This window comes from Acomys minous, assembly GCF_964271855.1.
Source record: "Acomys minous genome assembly, chromosome: 12".
Taxonomy (NCBI): domain Eukaryota; kingdom Metazoa; phylum Chordata; class Mammalia; order Rodentia; family Muridae; genus Acomys; species Acomys minous.
Window position 1 is genome coordinate 75,864,128 of NC_140493.1, and position 20,039 is coordinate 75,884,166.

At 51.1% G+C, this 20,039-nt stretch overlaps 2 protein-coding genes across 3 annotated transcripts; one reads left to right on the plus strand and one right to left on the minus strand.

Annotated features, from left to right (window-relative positions):
* The first annotated feature begins 1,430 nt into the window (after positions 1–1,430).
* On the plus strand, positions 1,431–7,289 carry FNDC8 (fibronectin type III domain containing 8). The gene is made up of 4 exons (XM_084749101.1): positions 1,431–1,716; positions 5,117–5,486; positions 6,076–6,312; positions 6,812–7,289. The coding sequence occupies exons 1-4, from the start codon at positions 1,508–1,510 to the stop codon at positions 6,962–6,964; spliced, it is 969 nt and encodes a 322-aa protein (XP_084605227.1). The 5' UTR covers positions 1,431–1,507; the 3' UTR covers positions 6,965–7,289.
* Positions 7,290–8,172: 883 nt separating this feature from the next.
* On the minus strand, positions 8,173–19,932 carry NLE1 (notchless homolog 1). Of its 2 annotated transcripts, XM_084748965.1 has the most exons (15): positions 19,726–19,932; positions 18,753–18,855; positions 16,976–17,084; positions 16,729–16,872; positions 15,496–15,713; positions 14,677–14,756; positions 13,649–13,725; positions 13,420–13,517; positions 12,884–13,076; positions 12,281–12,416; positions 12,107–12,153; positions 10,618–10,820; positions 9,074–9,233; positions 8,919–8,989; positions 8,173–8,458 (listed from the first exon to the last, which is right to left on the minus strand). In XM_084748965.1, exons 2-15 carry the CDS (start codon positions 18,845–18,847, stop codon positions 8,446–8,448), a joined length of 1,644 nt encoding a protein of 547 aa, XP_084605091.1. In that variant the 5' UTR covers positions 18,848–18,855; positions 19,726–19,932; the 3' UTR covers positions 8,173–8,445. The 2 variants fall into 2 exon arrangements, with proteins under 2 accessions (XP_084605091.1, XP_084605092.1); XM_084748966.1 differs by lacking the exon at positions 19,726–19,932 and having other exon boundaries at positions 16,976–17,271; positions 18,753–18,842.
* Positions 19,933–20,039: the final 107 nt, after the last annotated feature.

Genomic DNA, 20,039 nt, shown 5'->3' on the forward strand with positions numbered 1-20,039 from the left:
AAAGTTCTCAGAGGATACATGGACCCCTCTATTTTCAAAAAAAAAAAAAAAAAAAAAAAATTTAAATCATGTATATAGGCATTTTGCCTGCGTAGGTATCTGTGCACCCCCTTGCATGTCTGGTGCCCGAGGAGACCAGAAGAGGAGGTCAGATTCCCCTGGACTCCTGGACTGGGGTTACAGATGGTAATGAGCCACCATATAATGGGAGTAGGGGAACACTTGGATTTGTAGAACATATGAGATATAGTTTACTATTTTGAAATGTTCTCTACCACATCCAGTGGAAGAAATAAAGCAGTTTCCCAACCCCGTGTGTGTGAGGCTCCATTTCTGTCTGTACTCTGCAGTTGAAGGAATTGGAGTTTAAAGATTGTTATTGTCCTGTCAGGCGTGGTGGTGCATACCTTTAATCCCAGCACTCGGGAGGCAGAGGCAGGCGCATCTTTGTGAGTTCGAGGCCAGCCTCGTCTACAAAGGGAGTCCAGGACAGCCAAGGCTACACAGAAACACAGTCTCAAAGAACCAAAAAATAATAATTTAAAACATTTGTTAATCTCCGAGTTACACAGCTAGTAAGCACAGAACTGAGTCTCAAGTCCACTTCCAGCTGCAAAGCCAGTGTTGGAGAACTTGTTCCCTCTTCTCTCCAGAAGTTGTGGGTGTGCCTTCTACATGTACCCTGGCTCTCAGAGCAGAGAGGTTGGGGCCCATTTTTAGGAATATCTCCACGAGTTCATCATTGTCTCTCAGTCTTTCAAGGTATTTGGAATTCTAGCACTGGAATCAGCTAGTCTGTGGCTTTCTCTATGCCTGTGCTACTGGCTTCCGTGGGACTTCAGTTTAGATCCAAGGATGGGGAGCCTTAGCCTCCGGAGGCAAAGTCTTTCTCTTCAGAGACTCTTTGGCTCAGGCCAGGTGGTGGTCTCCCTGTCAGTAGCCTGCCCCTCCTTCAGGGGACAGCTCTAAAGGCTGTTAAGCCCTTTGAAGTCCTCGGAGGAGGGCAGAGGAGCTGTGACCACAAACGTGGCCTAGAAGGGGCCTGTATGATGTCCTGGAAGGGACCGTGGAGTTTGTTTTGTTTTGTTTTTGTTTTTTTGTTTTTGTTTTTTTTGTTTTTCTAGACAGGGTTTCTCTATGTATCTTAGGCTGTCCTGGACTCACTTTTGTAGACCAGGCTGGCCTTGAACCCACAGCGATCTGCCTGCCTCTGCCTCCCGAGTGCTGGGATTAAAGGCGTGCGCCACCACGCCCGGCTTGACCGTGGAGTTTGTTTCTTGCCTTAGCCCAGAAACCCTGACCCAGGCTTTTGAGCTGTCCAGCTGCACAGCAAACCCCACATCAAGAGGAGGGGTGGCCCCCTAATTGTTACACCCTGTGATGATTATGAAGTCAGCTCACTGCACACCTATCTCACCCTAACTAAGGGTGGGACCTTTGCCTCAGTTTCTCTCTGCTTCCTGATGGCTGGTTGTCCTGCACGGTGCTCTGATCCCACCAATACCAGATGGCAACGGAGGTGTTCTGTAAAGTGGGGGGTGGGGAGGAGGCTGTACCGAAGAAGGAAACTCTCCGTGTTATAAATGCAGTCGACCAGCTGTCAAAGTCCCGTCTAAACCCTAAGTTTATTAACCGGCCTGTGGCTACCAAAGGTCTCCCACTTTCCTCAAGACGCGGCTTGGTCAGCTACCCAGAGGAAGGCACCACCGATGTCATGTAAGATACAATTTGGGGTCTTCCTTTCTAAGGCTGGAGAAACTTGGCAGGCCACTGTGGGGTCCTTCAGGGAAGAACATGGTGTGTGCGTGGGGGGGGGGGGGAGGTGAGAGCTCCGGCGTGCAGTCTACATCCCCTGAGCCCCACATCAGTTCTGAGAGCATGTGGGCTGCCCACTCTAAGAGACCTTGCTGGACTAGTCAAGGGTTAGGATGCTCCTTCTGCTTAGCACTCTGTCCCATTCCAGGCTTCTCCTCTTTATTTTTTTTTGGTTTTGGTTTTTGTTGTTGTTGTTGTTGTTGTTGTTGTTTTGTTTTGCTTTTTTGTTTTTTGTTTTTGTCTTTGGTTTTTTTTTGTTGTTGTTTTGTTTTTTTGAGACAGGGTAATAGCCTTGGCTGTCCTGGACTCACTTTGTAGACCAGGCTGGCCTCGAACTCACAGAGATCCACCTGCCTCTGCCTCCCAAGTGCTGGAATTAAAGGCGTGTGACACTACCACCCGGCCCAGAACTCTTTTCCTTTGGGCGAGAGAAATATGACCCAGTGTCAAGCTGGGGACTACAAAGCTGGGAAGTGTAGTCTCTGCCTTCAAAGAATGTCAGGCCTCGTAGGCCTCATGTAAGTGGGGTAGGATGTGGGGGACATCAGGCAACAGCGAGGGTGATACAGCACAGCCTGGTGAACCCCATCACAGGGCACCTTGAGAAGCCAAGGGTTTGGGACAAGGTGCAGAGAAGGATGAGATGAGAAGGATGAGTTTAGAGGAAGCAACGTTTAAGGAAGATCTCCAGGGAAAGGATGTTAAGAGGAGATGACACAGTCTCAATTGAAGTGACCCAGGAACGGGCCCTGGGCTTAGCTTAATGCTCTGCTGTTACTGTCTTGAGCCATCGTGTGGGTGCTGGGAATAGTGAACTCAGAGGTCTTTTTTGTTTGTTTGTTTGTTTTTCAAGACAGGGTCTCTCTGTGTAGCCTTGGCTGTCCTGGATTCGCTTTGTAGACTAGGCTGGCCTCAAACTCACAGAGATCTCTGCCTGCCTCAGCCTCCTGAGTGCTGGGATTAAAGGCATGTGCCATAAGGCCCGCCTTGAACTCAGGTCCTCTACAAAAGCAGCCAGTGCTCTTAACCACCAGCCCCAGTCATGAAATCTTTTTACCTTTTCTTTCTCTTTCTTCTTTCTTTCTCTCTCTTTTCCTTCCTGAGACAAAGATTTCTCTGTTACCCTGGTTGTCCTGGACTCCCTTTGTAGACCAGGCTAGCTTCAAACTCACAGAGATCTGCCTGCCTCTGCCTCCCAAGTGCTGGGATTAAAGGAATGTGCCACTACGCCTGGCTCCAGATAATTTCTTTCAAAAAAGGTTCTGGACTTTAATTTTCACCGAGATCCACAGTTTAGATGAGAGAGAGAGAGAGAGAGGGCTGTGTCCATTCTAGGTTACCATGAGCTATTGTGACCCGGCTGAATTAACCATTGTTTGTAGAAATCTTCATGATTTACTTAGGGGTGGGAGTTGGGGGAGGGGGATCTCAGGCATGGAGTCCTGAGTTCAAATCCACATTGTACCACTTAGATAAATAACGTCAGCCAAGTTCAAGAGCTAATACCCGTCCAGCAGGGTTGCTGTGGGAATCAGGATGTCTTAATTTCTGAAGTTGGATCAGAGCAAATAAAAGTGTAATACGTGGGGCCGGAGAGATGGCTCAGAGGTTAAGAGCACCGACTGCTCTTCCAAAGGTCATGAGTTCAATTCCCACCAACCACATGGTGGCTCACAACCATCTATAATGAGATCTGGTGTCCTCTTCTGGCTTGCAGGCAGGATATTGTATACATAGTAAATAAAGAAATCTTTGGGGAAAAAAAACACACAACAGTGTAACACAATAGTTGGTGGTGGTGTATACCTTTAATCCCCAGCATGGGAGAGGCAGAGGCAAGTGGATCTCTGTTAGTTCGAGGCTAGCCTGGTGTACAATGTGAGTTCCAGGACAGCCGGGGCTACACACAGAGAAACCCTGTCTTGAACTCTCCTTCCCCCCACCCCCCAAAAAAGAGTATAATATGTGTGTCTAAAATGTGCCAATTAAAAAAACAAAAAAAAAAAGAAACATAAAAATGGAGGGTGTTTTAGTTACCGTTCTATTGCTGCGAGGAGACACCACGACCAAGGCAGCCTACAGAAGAGAGCAGTTGACTGTGGACTTGGCTTACAGTTTCAGGAGGCATCATCATCATGGCAGGCAGGCAGGTGCAGAGCTGGAGACATAGCTTACATCTGACTCCCCAAGTTATAAGCTAAGAGGGAGGGAGCTAGCTTTTGAAACCTCAAACGCACCCACAGTCACACATCTCCCACAAAGCCACACCTCCTAATCCTTCCTAAACAGTTCTACTAGCTGGGGACCAAGCATTCAAACATATGAGTTTATGGGGGGATATTATCATCCAAACCATCACAAGGGAACAAGGTTTTTTTGTTTTGTTTGGCTTTGTTTTTACTCTTTTTTTGAGTAGAGGGGTTTTTTTTTTTGTTTGTTTGTTTTTTGTTTTGTTTTGTTTTTTGAGACAGGGTTTCTCTGTGTAGCCTGGGCTGTCTTGGACTTACTTTGTAGACCTGGCTGGTCTCGAACTCACAGCCATCCACTATGCGCGCTAGAATTACAGGTGTTGTTTCGGTCACCGCACCCAGCGGGAACAAGAGCATTCCTCCAATATATGTACTGCACATAATACAGACTATTAATTTTATATGCTTTATAATTAAATTAGATGTCATTAAATGCACTTAAATATAAATCACATTAAATGTGAAGTAACAGTAAAGAAGTATTAGCAAAGAAAATTAGCTTAGCTGGGCATGGGAGCTCCCAGCACTTGGGAGCCAGAGACAAGCAGATATTTGTGAGTTCAAGGCCAGTCTGGTCTACAGAGGGAGTCCAGGACAGTCAAGGCTACACACAGAGAAACCCTGTTATGAAAAAAACAAAACAAAAATTAGCTTAATTTATTGTTTTCTTATTAGGTACTTGCAACATTTCTTTTCACTCTGGTCAGTTGCTGTGCTCATTTTTCTGGGACACTTGCAACTTCTCATTTTGGTGGGAAGATTCTGCTTTAGCAGTTTCTAAAATTGTGGTTCTCAGAACACTTAATATCAGAACCATCTGAAGATCTAATTTGAAATGCAGCTTCCGTCCCCACTGGAGCCAAGAATGTGCCGTTTTAGCGAGCAGCCTGTGACTTTGAGGCCCTGCTGCCTGCAGTAGCCCGTTCCAAGCTACCTCACAGTCGGGATGCTCATAGAGGGAGGTCCTGGGGCATGTGTTCAGGGCTCCTCAGGCTGGACGCCTTGTGGGTAGCCTCTACCGTCCTCCGACATCCATACCCTTCCCATTCCAGGAAGCAGATACCAGTAGAAGATTCTGAATACAGCTCCGACGACACCAGCATGTCCCCTATATCATCCACTCTGTTGAACCCCATCAAACTGGCTGTGACCCAGCCCAACAGCAGCTTCTTTGCCGGGATGCTGGAAGGTGAACTGAACAAACTCAGTTTGTCATCAGTGGCTAAGAACACAGAAAAGGAGAATCTGGCCATCTGCCCCATCTTGTCTAAGTCCCAAGTGGCCACCAGGGGCCTGTTGGACCTTGACAACCCTGCGCTGGACACAGACACCTCCTCAACGCACTCTGAGTCTTCTGTGGTCATGGATGTGCCGGAGGCTCCCTTCATCTGCGAACACACTGCTGGCGACTCCACAGCTGTGGTGCGTTTTCCTCTTTGCACTGAGCGCTAAGCTCGGCGGGAAGGCAAAGGAATCCCCACTGCATTCTGACCTCTCTCTAGTTAACTGTTTTAGAAATGGGTTCACTGCTTCCCTGTTCAATGCAGAGGAGATCTGGGCTAAGTTTATCAGGAATTCAGAGAGAAGGGTTACTTCCAACTGAGCAACGCCTAGACCTGGGAAGTGTAGAAACGAGCTGCAGCCTTGGTGTGTCCCGAGGGCTTCCAACAGTCATGTTCCCAGCCTTGTCAATACCTAGACTCCAACTCCTACAAGGTTTGAGGGAGGCCTGACACTGGGCAGGGCTGACACAGTCCCTGGGGATGGGGTGAGATGAGTGGGTGGAGCTTCTCCTCCTTTCCCGTGCTGCAAGGCATTATGGTTGCATTTTCCTCCAGACCTGAGTGAGCTCTGGCAGGAACAGGAATGTTAAGGGCCACCGTCATGGACTGCACCTTACGCCCCCGCCTCCCCCCCCCCCGCCTCCCCCCCCCCCCCCCCGCCCGCCCTCTCCCCACACCATCACAGGCCAGGCTAGACCTGAGGAAGCCTGGGCTCTCTCTTTCCCTAGATTTCCTGGATGTACGCTGCGGGCAAGCAGCAGGTCAGTTTCTACCAGGTGCTGCTGCAGGAGGCAAACAAAAGAGGCAAGGAGGAGAAGCCCAAGGTTAAGAACCGCCCGTGGATCTTCAACAAGATCCTGGGTACCACTGTCAAGCTGATGGAGCTGAAGCCGAACACAGCTTACTGTGTCACAGTCCGCGCAGCCAACACAGCCGGGGTGGGGAAGTGGTGCAAGCCCTATAAGGTAAATTCTGGAAGCGGAAAGGCCCAGGGCTAGGGAGGGAAGTCTGATCCTTAGAACAAAGTCAGAACCATTGGCCCAGATAGGTGAGAAACTACCAGGGGGTGGTCGTGGGCAGGACCCCCACCCCCACCTTCTGTCCCCCTGCCAAGACTCATGTCCTTGCTCGCTTTCTTTATGCCTGGGCCAACAAGCATTCATTCCAGACTGTTCTCTGAGAGGTATACAGGGTTAAGCTACTCAAGGCCCATTAGAGATGCAAACTGGTTGGTTAATTGTAGTAGTGCCATCACAATGTTATTTTCCAAAGCTATGAGGTCGCATATTTCTTAATTCCAATAACTGTGAGTGGACCAAGAATTATGAAGCGAAAAAGGGAAGAGACCAAAGGGTTTAGGGGTAGAGAGAAGCCCACAGCGACTTAGTAGCAGGGTGGTGGAGACGCACGAGAGCCAGGACTCTAGCCTGGGAAGGCATCCTGAGGGTGCTTGTTTTATTTCAGTTTGCAACTATGCCTACTGACTTCAACAGCTTCCCTGAGAACAATCCCATCCAGGTCACCGTGCAGCGCAAACAGCCTCAGCGGAGAACTGTGTCCATGGGGACGGACGAGATGCGGAGGTTGGAGGATCTCGAATACCTATATCCGTATTAGGGGAGGTGCGTGGCGTCAAGGGTATCCCTTGCCCACTGTCAGCCCTGGCCCCGAGTCCTCAGGAACCTGACCCATGCAATGTACCTATACCATCAAGCACCATGCCAAAGAACCACTAGTCACCCGCCAGCCCAGGGCCTGGGGCACACACGTACCAGAGCCTCACCCCCCGGGAGCGTCCGTGGACGGAAAGGAGCCCCATTCATCTAGAGACACCTTGGACTGAGCCAGGCTCAGCCACTGCCCAAGAGCTACTAGGCACCCTCCTTCCTCCCTGACCTGGGCTGGCTCCAGGTCCCTCATTAAAGAACTGAAGGCCCATCCAGTATGAGGTAACGCTTCCTTTTGCCGTAAGCCTACGCTGGGCCAGAGCACTGTCCTCTTGTCAGAACCAACAGCCCAGCAGGCAGAATGAAGAGTAAGGATGGCTGGGTGACAGGCCGACGCTCAGGACTAAGTACCCAGCTTCCCGGGGAGTCCTGGCTGAATGCTAGTTCTTCCCCTGTTGTGAGGTACGAATAGGTCAGTGTCTCCAGGGACTCAGGTAAGTCATCTTAACGTGAGGCCATTCGGGCATGGGTGCAGGGTCACTGTGGCACAGATATGCCAGCCACTAAGCAAATATAATCGTGTCTCTCCTGCAGACCTATCTTGATGCGAGGGGGTGCTGAATACCCAGCTGGGTGATGTGCAAAATGTAAAAACCCCCAAATAGAAATGGGAAGCATTAAGGCTCCAGTACTAGGCAGACCCAGAAATTCCACCACGGGTAACTAGCGGCCATGAATAGACAATGCTGAGCCCCAGCTAATTATTTAGAGCAAGGGAACATGACAGCAGCTTCTTACAGGACAAAGGTCTAAGTCAAGGCCTGAAAGACTTGGGTACCCTTCATCCCTTCAAGGTCCTCTAGAGCACAGTCCCTCATCAGTCTGTGCCCACATCAGCTGGAGCCGTCCCGCACCACCCACCTCCCTGCTAGCCATCTGTCCTTTGGGATAGCCCTGGACGGTGACCATGGACAGCACGGCCTTAGCCTTTCTTGTGGCTGCTGTCACACTGGTCTCTTACTGTGAAGCAACAGAAAGGACAGCTTCCTGATCAGCATGGGCTGCTGTCATCCAGTGCGAGGGAGGGGCCAATGGGCCATCTCAGATTCCTCCAATGAGGGGTGATGGTGGTTCTAGGACAAGAAGCTGCAACATGAACACAAAATATAAATTATTTATTTGGCCACATACAGCCTTGGGTCTGGGCCTATACAGTTGACACTTGGAAAAAGGACACGGAAGCCAGAGGCCCTGGCTTTTCCACTGCTGTCAGCACCAGTCAGGAATGCCCATAGCTTAGCTCCATGTTGTAACTTCCTGGGAATGTTACACACTGGGGACCTGTCCTGGGCAGGGGGCCATGTGCATCCTTTGGTCTCTGGCAAGGCAGGCAGAGGCTCAGTCCAGGTAGGGGTCAGGAAGCTGTGGAGTTCATCTTCTCCATCTGTGGGGAGGGAGGAGTAATGGGGGAGGGATCCATGGCGCCTACACCCTGTGAGGAGCCTGGCACTGGCTCTAGCTCTGAAACTCAACTGTGTACCTCAGCCAGGACCTCTATTTCCCTCAATACTGCCTACCACTGAGCATCAAGTCACTGTCACAAGCACAGCGCTTTAGGTGTCAGTGTTCACCCTTCTGTGACCGTCCTGTCTAGAAAAGTGCTGTGCCTGCACACAGAGCGAGAACCAGGATCTGAACCCAGGTTCCACAGCTACAAAGCCTGGTGCCCTAACAAACTACTGCATTATAGAGACCTGGCTTCCAAGCCCTCCCTCCAGAACACAAGAATGCCCCTCTGAATTCCAGGCCATGGCAAAGAGCAGAGAAGGGCTGGCCAGTGTGGGCCAGGAGACCTGAACATCCCAACACCCCAGGATCTAATGCACCCCTACGTCTCCACTCACATCCGGAGGCACTTGTCTTTCCCTCCGCTTGCTACTCTCTGGCCGTCTGGACTCCAGTCAACAGCATATACCTGAATGGAGGAAGGGGGTTGGACAGCGATGTGCTGACGGTAAGAGGGCCAGGGCCAATCCCAGCCCCCATGGCGTGACCTTACCTCATCAGCATGGCCTGGCAGGTCTGTGGCCAGCTTCTGGGCCTTCACATCCCACACCTTCAGTGTGCTGTCACTGCTGCCACTGACCAGCAGTCGGCTATCAGCGGACCAGGCAATCTGGTACACAGCAGCCACGTGGCCTCGCAGGGAAGCCAGGTACCTGAGCCAGAAGCCAGTGATGGCTATTAGATCTTCAACATGTCCTCCGTGCCCATAACAGTAGCTCTCAACCTTGGCTGCTTGCTAGCATTGCCCGGGCCCCCTGCTAGACCCGTTTTAATCATTACTGGTCATTACTATTTTGTAAAACTTCTCCAGTTGAATTGCTTTGAGGCTGCCTCCTGCTAAGCCTACAGACCTGCACAATTCTGCATGCCCGAAAGCCCAATGTGCCACCTGCTTAGCCCATCTGCCTGGTGTCCTCCAACATAACAGGTGCCAGCTGACAGGTGGCATGGAGTTAACCGCGGGCCAGGCCCAGCTGGAGCTTTCAAGTTAATAGTCTAGCTGTGATGTCTGGTTAAGCCATTAGGCAGGAGACTCGGTTTCCTGGCTTTCCATGGGAACTGAATTACCATTCCAAAGAACTATGGTGTGAAAATACACAGTGAGCCGGGCATGGTGGCGCACACCTTTAATCCCAGCACTCGGGAGGCAGAGGCAGGCGGATCACTGTGAGTTCAAGGCCAGCCTGGTGTACAAAGTGAGCCCAGGACAGCCAAGGCTACACAGAGAAAACCTGTCTTGAAAAACCAACCAACCAACCAACCAACCAACCAACCAACCAAGACCCACAGTGAAAGCCCATCCTTCTCGCCTCCCACACGTCATACCTCTTCTCCAGCCCAATAATGGCTCCCACCACGCTCCTCACATCAGGGCCTCTCAGACTTTAGCTGGGCGACCTTACAAGATGCAGACTCCGATTCACAAAGTTCGGACTGGAGTCCACATTTCCATTTTTTTTTTTTTTTTTTTTTTTTTGGTAACCTTTAACTCAGAGATCCTCCTGCCTCTGTCTCCTGACTGCTGGGATTAAAGGCCTGCACTACTGCCCAGCACAGAGATGTATTTTCATGTTTAAATAAATACATGACTGTAGGTGCCTGTGAAGGCCACAGGCCTGGAACTGGAGTTAGAGGTGGGTGTGAGCTGCCTGGCGTAGGTGTTGGGGCTTGAACTTGGGTCCTCTACAAGAACAGTATATGCCATCTCTTTAGACCCCCACATTCTGCATTCCTGTCAAGTTCCCAGAGCTGGTGGTGCCACTGGTGTGTGGAACGCGCCCCGACGCCAACACAAGAGGCACAACACAGTCCTAGCTACTGTTCACTCTCTCTAGGGATGCTGCGTCCCTGCTGTGGCTAGCCCTGAAGATGTCATTTTACCAATCAGAGTTCAGTGCTTAGGCGAGAGGCCTATGTGTCAGAAGCGTGGCTGAGGAAATCAGACCCTGCTAGTGTCACACAGGTAGAAAGTGGTGTCACCAAGTTTATGCCAAACCCCACTGCTGATAAGGGCCGGCCCCCCACGCCTCCACTCACTTGCCCGTCCTGCCATCCCACAGCTTGATAGACTTGTCGAAGGAGGCACTGGCCACGGTGCGGGAGTCAGGAGAGAAGAGCACCTGGTTGATGAGGGCCTGGTGTCCCGTCATCCGTGCGAGGGGCTTCTTGTCCTCTGCTGGGGACCACAGGAATAAGGTGAAGTCATCTGAGCCAGATACCAGCCTCTCTGGGCCTTGGCCCTGGGCGAGAAAGCACAGTGTGTTGGATGGGGTCAGATGCTGCCTAGGCAGCAGTGGCAGAGGCCAGAACGAGGGAAATGAGGCCTGGCCATAAGGAGGAGGAATTCTACACATATGTGGGAGGAGTCCTAAGACACAAACCAAGGTACAGAATGGTGGTAAAAGGCTAAAGGGGCTTTGATATGTGGGTTGTATTTTATGTATATACGGTCTATGTATACTGATTGTATGAAGTACCAATTATTGGTAACACTTGATGCTTCCAAAAGCATCTAGATTAAAGGTGTGTGCGACCATGCCTGGCTTTGGTGCCCAGTAGAGGCAGGCGTAGAGGTAGAGGTAGAAGGATTGCTGTGAGTTCTAGGGCAGCCTGGTCTACAAAGTGAGTCTAGGATAGCCAGGGCTACCTACAAATAGAAACCCTGTCTCAAAAAAACAAAAAAACAAAAAACAAAGCAAAACAAAACAAAAGGCATGCACCACCATGCCCAGCCTGAGCCATCTTTCCAGCCCATGTTTTATATATAAAAAAAAAAAACCAAAAAACTCACATTATTTATTATTTATTATGCAGAAGAGGGCACCAGATCACATAATAGATGGCTGTGAGCCACCATGTGGTTGCGACTTGAACTCAGGACCTCTGGAAGAGCAGTCAGTGCTCTTAACCCCTGAGCCATCCTTCCAGCCCCTTAAAAAAATTTTAAAAACTATTTTATTACATTGGTGTTCTGCCTCCATGCATGTCTGTGTGTGGGTATCAAATCCCCTGGAACTGGAATTACAGTTATGAACAGTCATGTGGGTGCTGGGATTTGAGTCAGGGTCCTTTGGAAGAGCAGTCAGTGCTCTGAATCGCTGAGCTGTGTCTCTAGCCTGGATCATAATCTTGTATCTTTTGAACCTTAAAAAAATGTATATGTGCTCCTCAGACAACGAAGGAAATAAGAGACAATAGAAGTAACAAAAATAAAAATTAAACCATGTCCAGTGAGTAGCCGGGCGTGGTGGCACACGCCTTTAATCCCAGCACTTGGGAGGCTGAGACAGGCGGATCACTGTGAGTTCGAGGCCAGCCTGGTCTACAAAGTGAGTCCAGGATAGCCAAGGCTACACAGAGAAACCCTGTCTTGAAAAAACAAACAAACAAAAGATTCGATGATTATGAAGGATGAACAGAAACACTGAAGTGGGGCTAGAAGGGAGAAGCCCAAGTGCCTGGAGTTTCTGTGATCCGATGAGGAAGAGCCCTGAGCTGGGGCTGCACGCTGGTGGCACAGACTCACCCGCACGAGGTTGTAGCGGCTCGATGCCCTCTCCTTCAGCTCCTTCACTGTGCAGGTACCAACGGTGGGGTGGGGGAGGGGAAGACATAAAGGAGACTGGTTAGGCATCCACCCACTAGGCTGGAGAACTGGGTCCCGCCCAGGCAGCCTGCTCCCCTCCTCCCTCTCACTCACAGGACCCCCGGAGATCTTGGGCATTCACTGTGGCCTCAGCAGGCTCAAAGGCCCCCGTGCGCAGGGCATAGTCTGTGCTGAGCGCCATGGTGTTCACCCAGTGGCCATGACCTTGAAGAGTCCGGCACAGCACGCCCTAGGGCAGATGGAGACAGGTCAGACACATACACACACACAGATACATGGGAGATCAGGGGGAGCGATCACACTGGATACCCCACCGTGGGATGGGTGACATGGGACACGAATCAGGAGCTTGAGAATTTATCACTGATGCTTGATCATCTAAGTCAAACTGCACCTGGAAGCTCAAGCCCCCCTCTTCATTTGAGAAACTAGTCCTGGCCCTGTTTCAGGGCAGATGAATCCATCTGAGTAACAGGGTTTACCTAGTCAAATGGGCTTGGTAGGTGGCAAACAACTAAAAGGCTCAACGATGACCCAGAATCCCCACAACGCTGTGGCACCGACCACTGAGCTGCCACTCCAGAAGCCCTGGCTGGATTCCTGGGACAGTTCTGGACACACCAGACTCTCCCGATACCAGTCTGTGACTGGCTCGGCACTGACACCAATGGCCCATGACCCTCTCCCAGCCCTTACGTCATGGGCCCTCCAGACTTTGATGGTGCGGTCCTGGGATGCGGAATAGAGAAGCCCGTCTCCTCCCCAGCGGAGGCAGGTGACTGACTGGGTGTGCCCGGTGAGGATGCGTTCACAGCGGCCTGCAGTTGTGTCCCAGACCCGTACGCTGCCATCTTTGGAGCTGCTGGCCACATAGCGGCTCTCCGGGTTCCTGGTGAAGGGGGGAGGGCGGAAATGTGACCTTGGGTCTGACGTGGCACCACCTCTCTCTACCCATACTGTGTCTCATTCCTGACCCGGAGGCCAGGGACAACCTGACTGTACAGAGAGGCTGTGCTCAAGTGGCATTAAGGATGTACCGTGCCCCCCCCCCACAGCCCACCCCTGTGCAGCAGGGGGTGTGGCCACGGAAGGCCAGGGGGTGTGGCCACATAACTCCATGCAATCACTGACATCCCAGTGCTGCTTTCACTCTCTCCAAACAAAGTCTCCATACTGAGGAGGAGGAAGGGGAAGCTTTAATGCCAGTGTGTCTTAGCTAAGGTGCCACTTACACGTGAAGGGGCTCCCAGCTCAGGCCTGTGATCCACTTGCTGTGGCCGGTGAGGGGCCTGCCCACCTGCATCCCCGTGCTTGGGTCCCACAGGAGAATCTGAAAGACAGAAGCTCGTAAAATAACTTCCTGCAACCTGTCCCACCAAACACCTCCCAGCTAACCCCTCAACACGCCCTTCTAAAGACCCGGGAGGCCATTCTCCACCCATTTAGCCTGATGCCACGTACCTGGCCGTTCTTGCAGCCCGAGGCCAGTTTCTTGCCATCTGGGGACCAGGATATGCTAAGGACCCAGTGCCGGTGCCCTAAGAAAGCAGGGGAGGGAGAAGGGAGGAGCTCCGTTCATCTTTATCTCCAGCCAGTGCCTAGCAGTGCATGGCATCCGATGAACGCTCCTTGACCAATGGTCAAATAAGGAGAGAGGGAAAGCACAGCCCGAAAGCGCAGCTGCAGCTTACTGCAGGTAACAACGCCACTTTCTAGGAGTTGCATTCTTGACATACGGCCTGAGGTGCTTCTGTACATACAGTCCCTTCTAACATCAGCCCTAGGATAAAAAGCCTGGATTACTCCTCATTCTCCAGATGCAAAGACTAAACCTTGGGCTGGAGAGATGGCTCAGAGGTTAAGAGCACCATCTGCTCTTCCAGAGGTCCCAAGTTCAATTTCCAGCAACTACATGGTGGCTCACGACCATCTGTAATGAGATCCAGTGCCTTCCTGTGGCGGGAAGGTGCACATACGGGCAGAACACTGTATAAATAATAAATAAATCTTTTTAAAAAACAAAACAAAAAAACCTAAACCTTAGGTAGAGCTCAGGCCATGCGCTGAACTCTCGATGTGGTCCCCCGACTACCAGCGGCACCTAGAACCTCTTAAGAGATATACTCAGGCCCCACCCTAGATTTGCTCAAACAAAAACTCCGGGGAATGCAGAATGGTAATGGTAGGGCCCCTAGCTGGCATCTTGCATTTCAACAAGCCCTCCAGGCAACGCTGGTCCATGCCAAAGTCTGAGAAAGCTTCCGGCAAAGGCTGGGTTTAAGTCAGGTTGTCCCTGTTACCAGGGGTTCGGCTCCTCCTCGTATCCCACATCGGTCAGGCAGCTGCTTGTTTCTAAGTGGCTGACTGGCCTCAAGAAACTGGGCAGCTGTGAACAAGATGCTAAAGGGCTGGATTCTTCTGAGCCCTACCAGGAGCTGCTGAACTAGGCACACTTGGCACACAGGAAGACCCCTTAACCGCACACCGACCTTTGCAGGTGAAATGCGGTGTCTCAGTGCTGAGGTCCCAGAAGCGCACAGTGGTGTCTCCGGAACCACTGGCTAGGTACCTGGGGAAGAGAGGCCGCTTGACTGCTGCAGTGGCGGGGCCCACCCTGACCTGTGACACTACACATGTGCATTCCTGCTGCCTCTCCAACCATCTTCTGGGAACAGACTCTCCTTTCCCTGGGAAGGAGAAACAGGACACTGACACTATCTAGGAAAAGACCCCAGGAGGCCACGCTCTCTTCTTCCTTCTGACAGGATTAGCTACATCCATCCATCTGTCCATCTATCTATGTACTTTTTGTGGTTTTTTTTGGGGGGGGGAGGGTGTTGAGACAGGGGTTCTCTGGGTAGCCCTGACTGTCCTACTTGCTCTATAGATGAGCCTCGTCTTGAACTCACAGAGATCCACCTGCCTCTGCCTCCTGAGTGCTGGAATTAAAGGCCTGCGCCACTACCACCTGGGTCAACTGTTCGTTTTCTTGGAGTCCTATGAGGAGAAATGACTTGTTTTCACAGGGAAGTGACATGTAGAAATCTGACTTGTTTAAGGAGCACAGCTTGGAAAGGGCTAGTTCAGTCCTCCAGAGGTCCAAGATAAGACTCTTCCCAGCCAGGTATCCTTAGCCTTTGGGGACCAAACCCTAATAAGAAAATTTCTTACACACAACTTGAGTCCAGACCCCAAGCCTATGGCAGGCAGCCTAAGACCCCATGGATCCTAACACTGGAGGGCTTTCTCCATCCACCCCAGTCGGAGGCTGCATCCCCACAGCCCCCCGATTCTGCCAACGTCCTTACTTTCCCGTAGGGCTGAAGGCCACAGAAATGACTGCTTCGCTGTGACCCTCCAACGAGCTGGTGCACCGCGTCACAGCTCGGACCCTGAAGACAGCCTGGGGCTGGTAAATGATGTCGACGATTTTCTCTGTCTCCACAGACTGGGACTCCAGCGTCTTCCCCAGCGAGGACACAATCTCAGCATCGTGGACATAGAAAGCAAGGGGCAGGGGCTCCTCCTGAGGGCAAGAACATGCAGTAAAGGGCAAGTGTGCCACTGAGGGACGAGGGTCTGCCCTCGGTGAGGGGGAAAGCCACTGAGCTTGCGGGGGTGAGGCTGTCTTCTTCAGTCACCTTGCCTGGAATACCCTCACTCTTCCCTACTGAATATGACAGTATTAGACAATTGGGAAGTAATCCAAGGTCACTCACAGAATCTTGGAGGCCTTTTTAACTACATCTCACAACCCTGGGAAATAAACATTACTATCCCCACTTTATGCTTTAAAAAAAAAATGCTTAGTGCAAATAAGTAATTAGCTCAAAGCACTGACCCTCACAACTAATTCAAGTCTTTTTTTTTTTTTTTTTTTTTTTTTTTTTGGTTTTTTGAGACAGGGTCTCTCTGTGTTAGCCTTGGGTGTCCTGGACTCACTTTGTAGACCAGGCTGGCCTCGAACTCACAGCGATCCGCCCCCCTCTGCCTCCCGAGTGCTGGGATTAAAGGCGTGCGCCACCACGCCTGGCGTCTTTTTTTTTTTTTTTTTTTTTTAAGGTCTAAGATGCGAGTCAGTTCACAGCCTCATATACTGTTTCTGAAACCACCTACACTACGCTGCACCTGTAAAATGAATATTCAAATGTCGGGGGTCTACCAGCTAGGTGCGTATGTAAACCTGCCACTCCACCCCAACAGAGGGCAGCATTAGTTAACACTGGCGGAAAGCTTAAGGGCACAGGTTTTGAGTCCAGTCAGACCGATCTGGGCTCCAGTGCTCAATCCCAACTACTGCGTACCACCGCGCGAGTAATTTAATCCCTCTGGGTATCTCTGTAAAGTGGGGATACTTATGTTGGGCTGTGACAAGGAGTCACGGAAATACCGCATCTGCTTAATTCAAAGCACAGCCTGTCCACAGGTGGGCCAACATACAGAACATTTTTCCCCCAGGGGCCCGCCAGTGACCCTGCCACCAACTGCCAGTGAGCAGCCGGGGTTCCCGGAACACAGCGGCTTCATCTTGGGGTGCTCACCTGGGCCAGCAGCGCGTTGCATACGAGCTGCAGCTTGTCCGGCGTGATGTCCACGGGCACGTCGAACGGGGAGCCCAGCAACTGGCCGCCCTCATCCTGGAACTGCACGAGCAGCCGCTGCACGTCATCCGCCGCCGCCTCAGCCTGCGGAAACAAACCGGGAAGCTGTCAGCGCTCCTCCGCTTCTCTCCCTCCTGGGTACCCAACGCGGAGACCCAGCATCCCCGCCCTGTGCGCGTACACCCACCGCCACAGCGTCCGCCATCCTGCGTCCCCACGTGGAGGAAAAGCGAAGAGGAGGGACGGAGCGCCGGGTCCCTGTTACGCGGGGCAGCCGCGGGCCACAGCGCCGTCTCCTGTTCGGAGGAGTCAGGCTGCTCCGGAGGCCGAGATTGCCAGTGACGTCATTAGGCGGCCTCCCTCCGCGCCTTCTACGTCATCCCTCGCGGGATGTCCTCTTTCACCCACTGCACAACAGGGCCTCTTGTTAATTTTAGGAGATGACGGTAGCCAAACCGCGGAGAAGTTAGTTGATTTGCGCGCCTAGCTCACAGAGGCGGGGAAGAGCAGAGGCTGAGTGTTCCGGGTCGGGCAGCATCCTTTTTTTCTTTATTGGTTGCTTAGTGGTGTGGTTGGTTGGTTGGTTCTCCTCCCAACCACCCACCCTACCCCACCCCCCCAGCTCCCCACCCCCCATTCCCACCACCCCGCGAGACAGGGTTTCTCTGTTAGCCTTGGCTGTCCTCGACACGCTTTGTAGACCAGGCCGACCTCGAACTCACAGTGATCTGCCTGCCTCTGCCTCCTGAAGGCTGGGATTAAAGGCATGTGCCACCATGCTTTTTGGTTCTTATTTATCTATCTGTCTATCTATTTTTAAAAGAATTTATTTATTTACTATTCATACAGTATTCTGCCTGCGTGTGAGCCACAGGCCAGAAGAAGGTGTCCGATGTCATTATAGATGGTTATGAGCCATCATGTGGTTGCTGTGGAGTGAACTCAGGGCCTTTGGAAGAATAGCCAATACTCTTAACCTCTCAGCCATCTCTCCAGGCCAATTTATTTATTTTTGAGATAGGCTTTGCGTGTATAGCCTAAGTAGACTTTGAACTCTGTGATCCTCTTGCTTTTGCCTCCCAGGATGGGATGCTGGGATTATAGGATGGGATGCTGGGATTATCGGATGGGCCACCCTGCCCAGCTGTCTTGGCATTTTACTGAGCCTTTTCAAGGTGATGCTCCCTACTGTATCTGCTTTTTCATAGATAGTTTATTCTGTCTGGAACTGTTATGGACAGAATTGAGTCTCCACTCCCCTCATGTATAAATTGAAAGAATACAGACCCTATTTAAAAAAAAAACTAATAAACTGGGCATGGTGGCGTGCCTTTAATCCTAGAACTCAGGAGACAGAGGCAGGTAGATATCTGAGTTTGAAGCCAGCCTGGTCTACTGAGTAAGTTCCAGGACATCCAAGGACTACACAGGAAAGCCCTGTCTCAACAGTCAAACAAACACCAACCAACGAAACAAACTAATAAAAGTTAAAAGAAGCCGGGCGTGGTGGCACACGCCTTTAATCCCAGCACTCGGGAGGCAGAGGCAGGCGGATCGCTGTGAGTTCGAGGCCAGCAAAGTGAGCCCAGGATGGCCAAGGTTACACAGAGAAACCCTGTCTCGAAAAACCAAAAAAAAAAAAAAAAAATTAAAAGAGGCCGGAAAGGTAGGGCCCCTAGCAGATGAAGTCATTGTCTTCAGAAGAGGAAAAGCCTCCAAAGTGCACACCTGGCCCATCCTTTCTCCTTCTCTATCTCCTCCTCAATGTGGGCTGTAAGCACACACAGAGGAGAAGCTACGTAAACCCAGAAGATGGCTGGATGTAAGCAGGGGTGGGTGGTGGGTGTGGGTGGGGGCAGGGGAGCAGCCACACCAGAAGCCCACCCTGATAGCACCTCGCCGATACTGTACTCCGAATTCCAGAGCTGTGAGAAAGTACATGTCTGTTATTTAAACTCAATTACCCTTTGCTTAGGAAAAGCCTTTCCAAGGACGTCGTCTTTCTTGTTTTGCGTTTCCCAAACACTCTGCCGTTCCTCACCGTCAGCCATGTAGTCATGTCCCCTGCTGGGATAGGAGACACAAGCAATGCTTGTGGCGTGAATTACTGAATCAGGGGTTGAGTGCAAGGAAGTTTGGTCCAAAGGCCATAGAACCAAAGCTTCTCTGCTAGTTGACAACTTTTTATCATAGTAACTTATGGCTCGGGCCACAAACGAGGTTCTCAGCTTGGGATCCCACGAGAGCAGGGAAATCTGTCTATCCACCTGCCCCGCCCCCTCCCCCCATTACTATTCAAAAACTGTGTGTTGAGATGGACATGGTGACACACAGCTCCGGTGGCTGTTCAGGCGGCTGAGGCAGGAGAGTTGCTGAAGTCTAGTGTTAGGGATGGCCTTTTTGTTCAACAGGGCAGTGGGACCTGTTTAAGATTACATTGTTGTATAGCCAAATTCTAAAAGCACAGCCATACTTGCAGAAGCTGTTATGCGGCTCTTTGGGGCTTTTCCTCAGTATCTTTCGGGTGTGTTTTGAAATATATGGGAAGTGTGGGGAGAATAGAGCAAAGTGGAGCAAAGGACAAGAATGAAAATACCGCTGGGTGGTGGTGGCGCACGCCTTTAATCCCAGCACTTGGGAGACAGAGGCAGGCGGATCTCTGTGAGTTCGAGGCCAGCCTGGTCTACACAGTGACTTCCAGGACAGCTGGAGCTACACAGAGAAACCCTGTTTCAAAAAACTAATAATAATAATAATGATGATGATAATGATGATGATGATGATGATGATGATGATGATGATGATAATAATAATAATAATAATAATAATAATAATAATAATAATGGAATGAAGATTCCATCTGTCCGTCCGTCCATCCATCCATCCATCCATTCATTCATAAAACACGTCCAGGGCACTGTCTGCCAGGCTCTGTACCTGGGATGGCAGTAGGCGACACTCCTGAACAGCATCCTTGATCTCCTGGAGCCGACACTGAAGGGCTGCAGAGTTCTGACGCTCAGTCAGGATAGCCTTTTAAAGCTGGCTGAGGAGAAGCGTACAATGCTGGCTCCCAGAGAGCCCCATCGCAGTGGCGATAGCCGCTTTTGAAAAGGGAGCCTTTTCTTGTCCTGGGAGATATCTGGATCAAAGGAAGGTGAGTTACAGTCCTGGAGCTCAGGAAAGTCCGAGTCTGACCTAGTCCTTGCCCCAGGGGAATTAAATCTGATGGAGAGGAAGCCAGCGGCCAT

Bases quoted from the DNA above. Each gene is read 5' to 3' on its own strand.
- FNDC8 (XM_084749101.1), top strand. From the start codon at position 1,508: ATGGCAACGGAGGTGTTCTGTAAAGTGGGGGGTGGGGAGGAGGCTGTA. The intron at 1,717-5,116 runs GTAAGATACAAT...TTCCCATTCCAG, and splicing joins GAAGGCACCACCGATGTCAT to GAAGCAGATACCAGTAGAAG. The intron at 5,487-6,075 runs GTGCGTTTTCCT...CTCTTTCCCTAG, and splicing joins CTGGCGACTCCACAGCTGTG to ATTTCCTGGATGTACGCTGC.
- NLE1 (XM_084748965.1), bottom strand. From the start codon at position 18,847: ATGACTACATGGCTGACGGTGAGGAACGGCAGAGTGTTTGGGAAACGC. The intron at 13,518-13,648 runs GTACGTGGCATC...TCTGTCTTTCAG, and splicing joins CGGGCTGCAAGAACGGCCAG to ATTCTCCTGTGGGACCCAAG. The intron at 13,077-13,419 runs GTAAGTGGCACC...CCCCTTCACCAG, and splicing joins AGCTGGGAGCCCCTTCACGT to GAACCCGGAGAGCCGCTATG.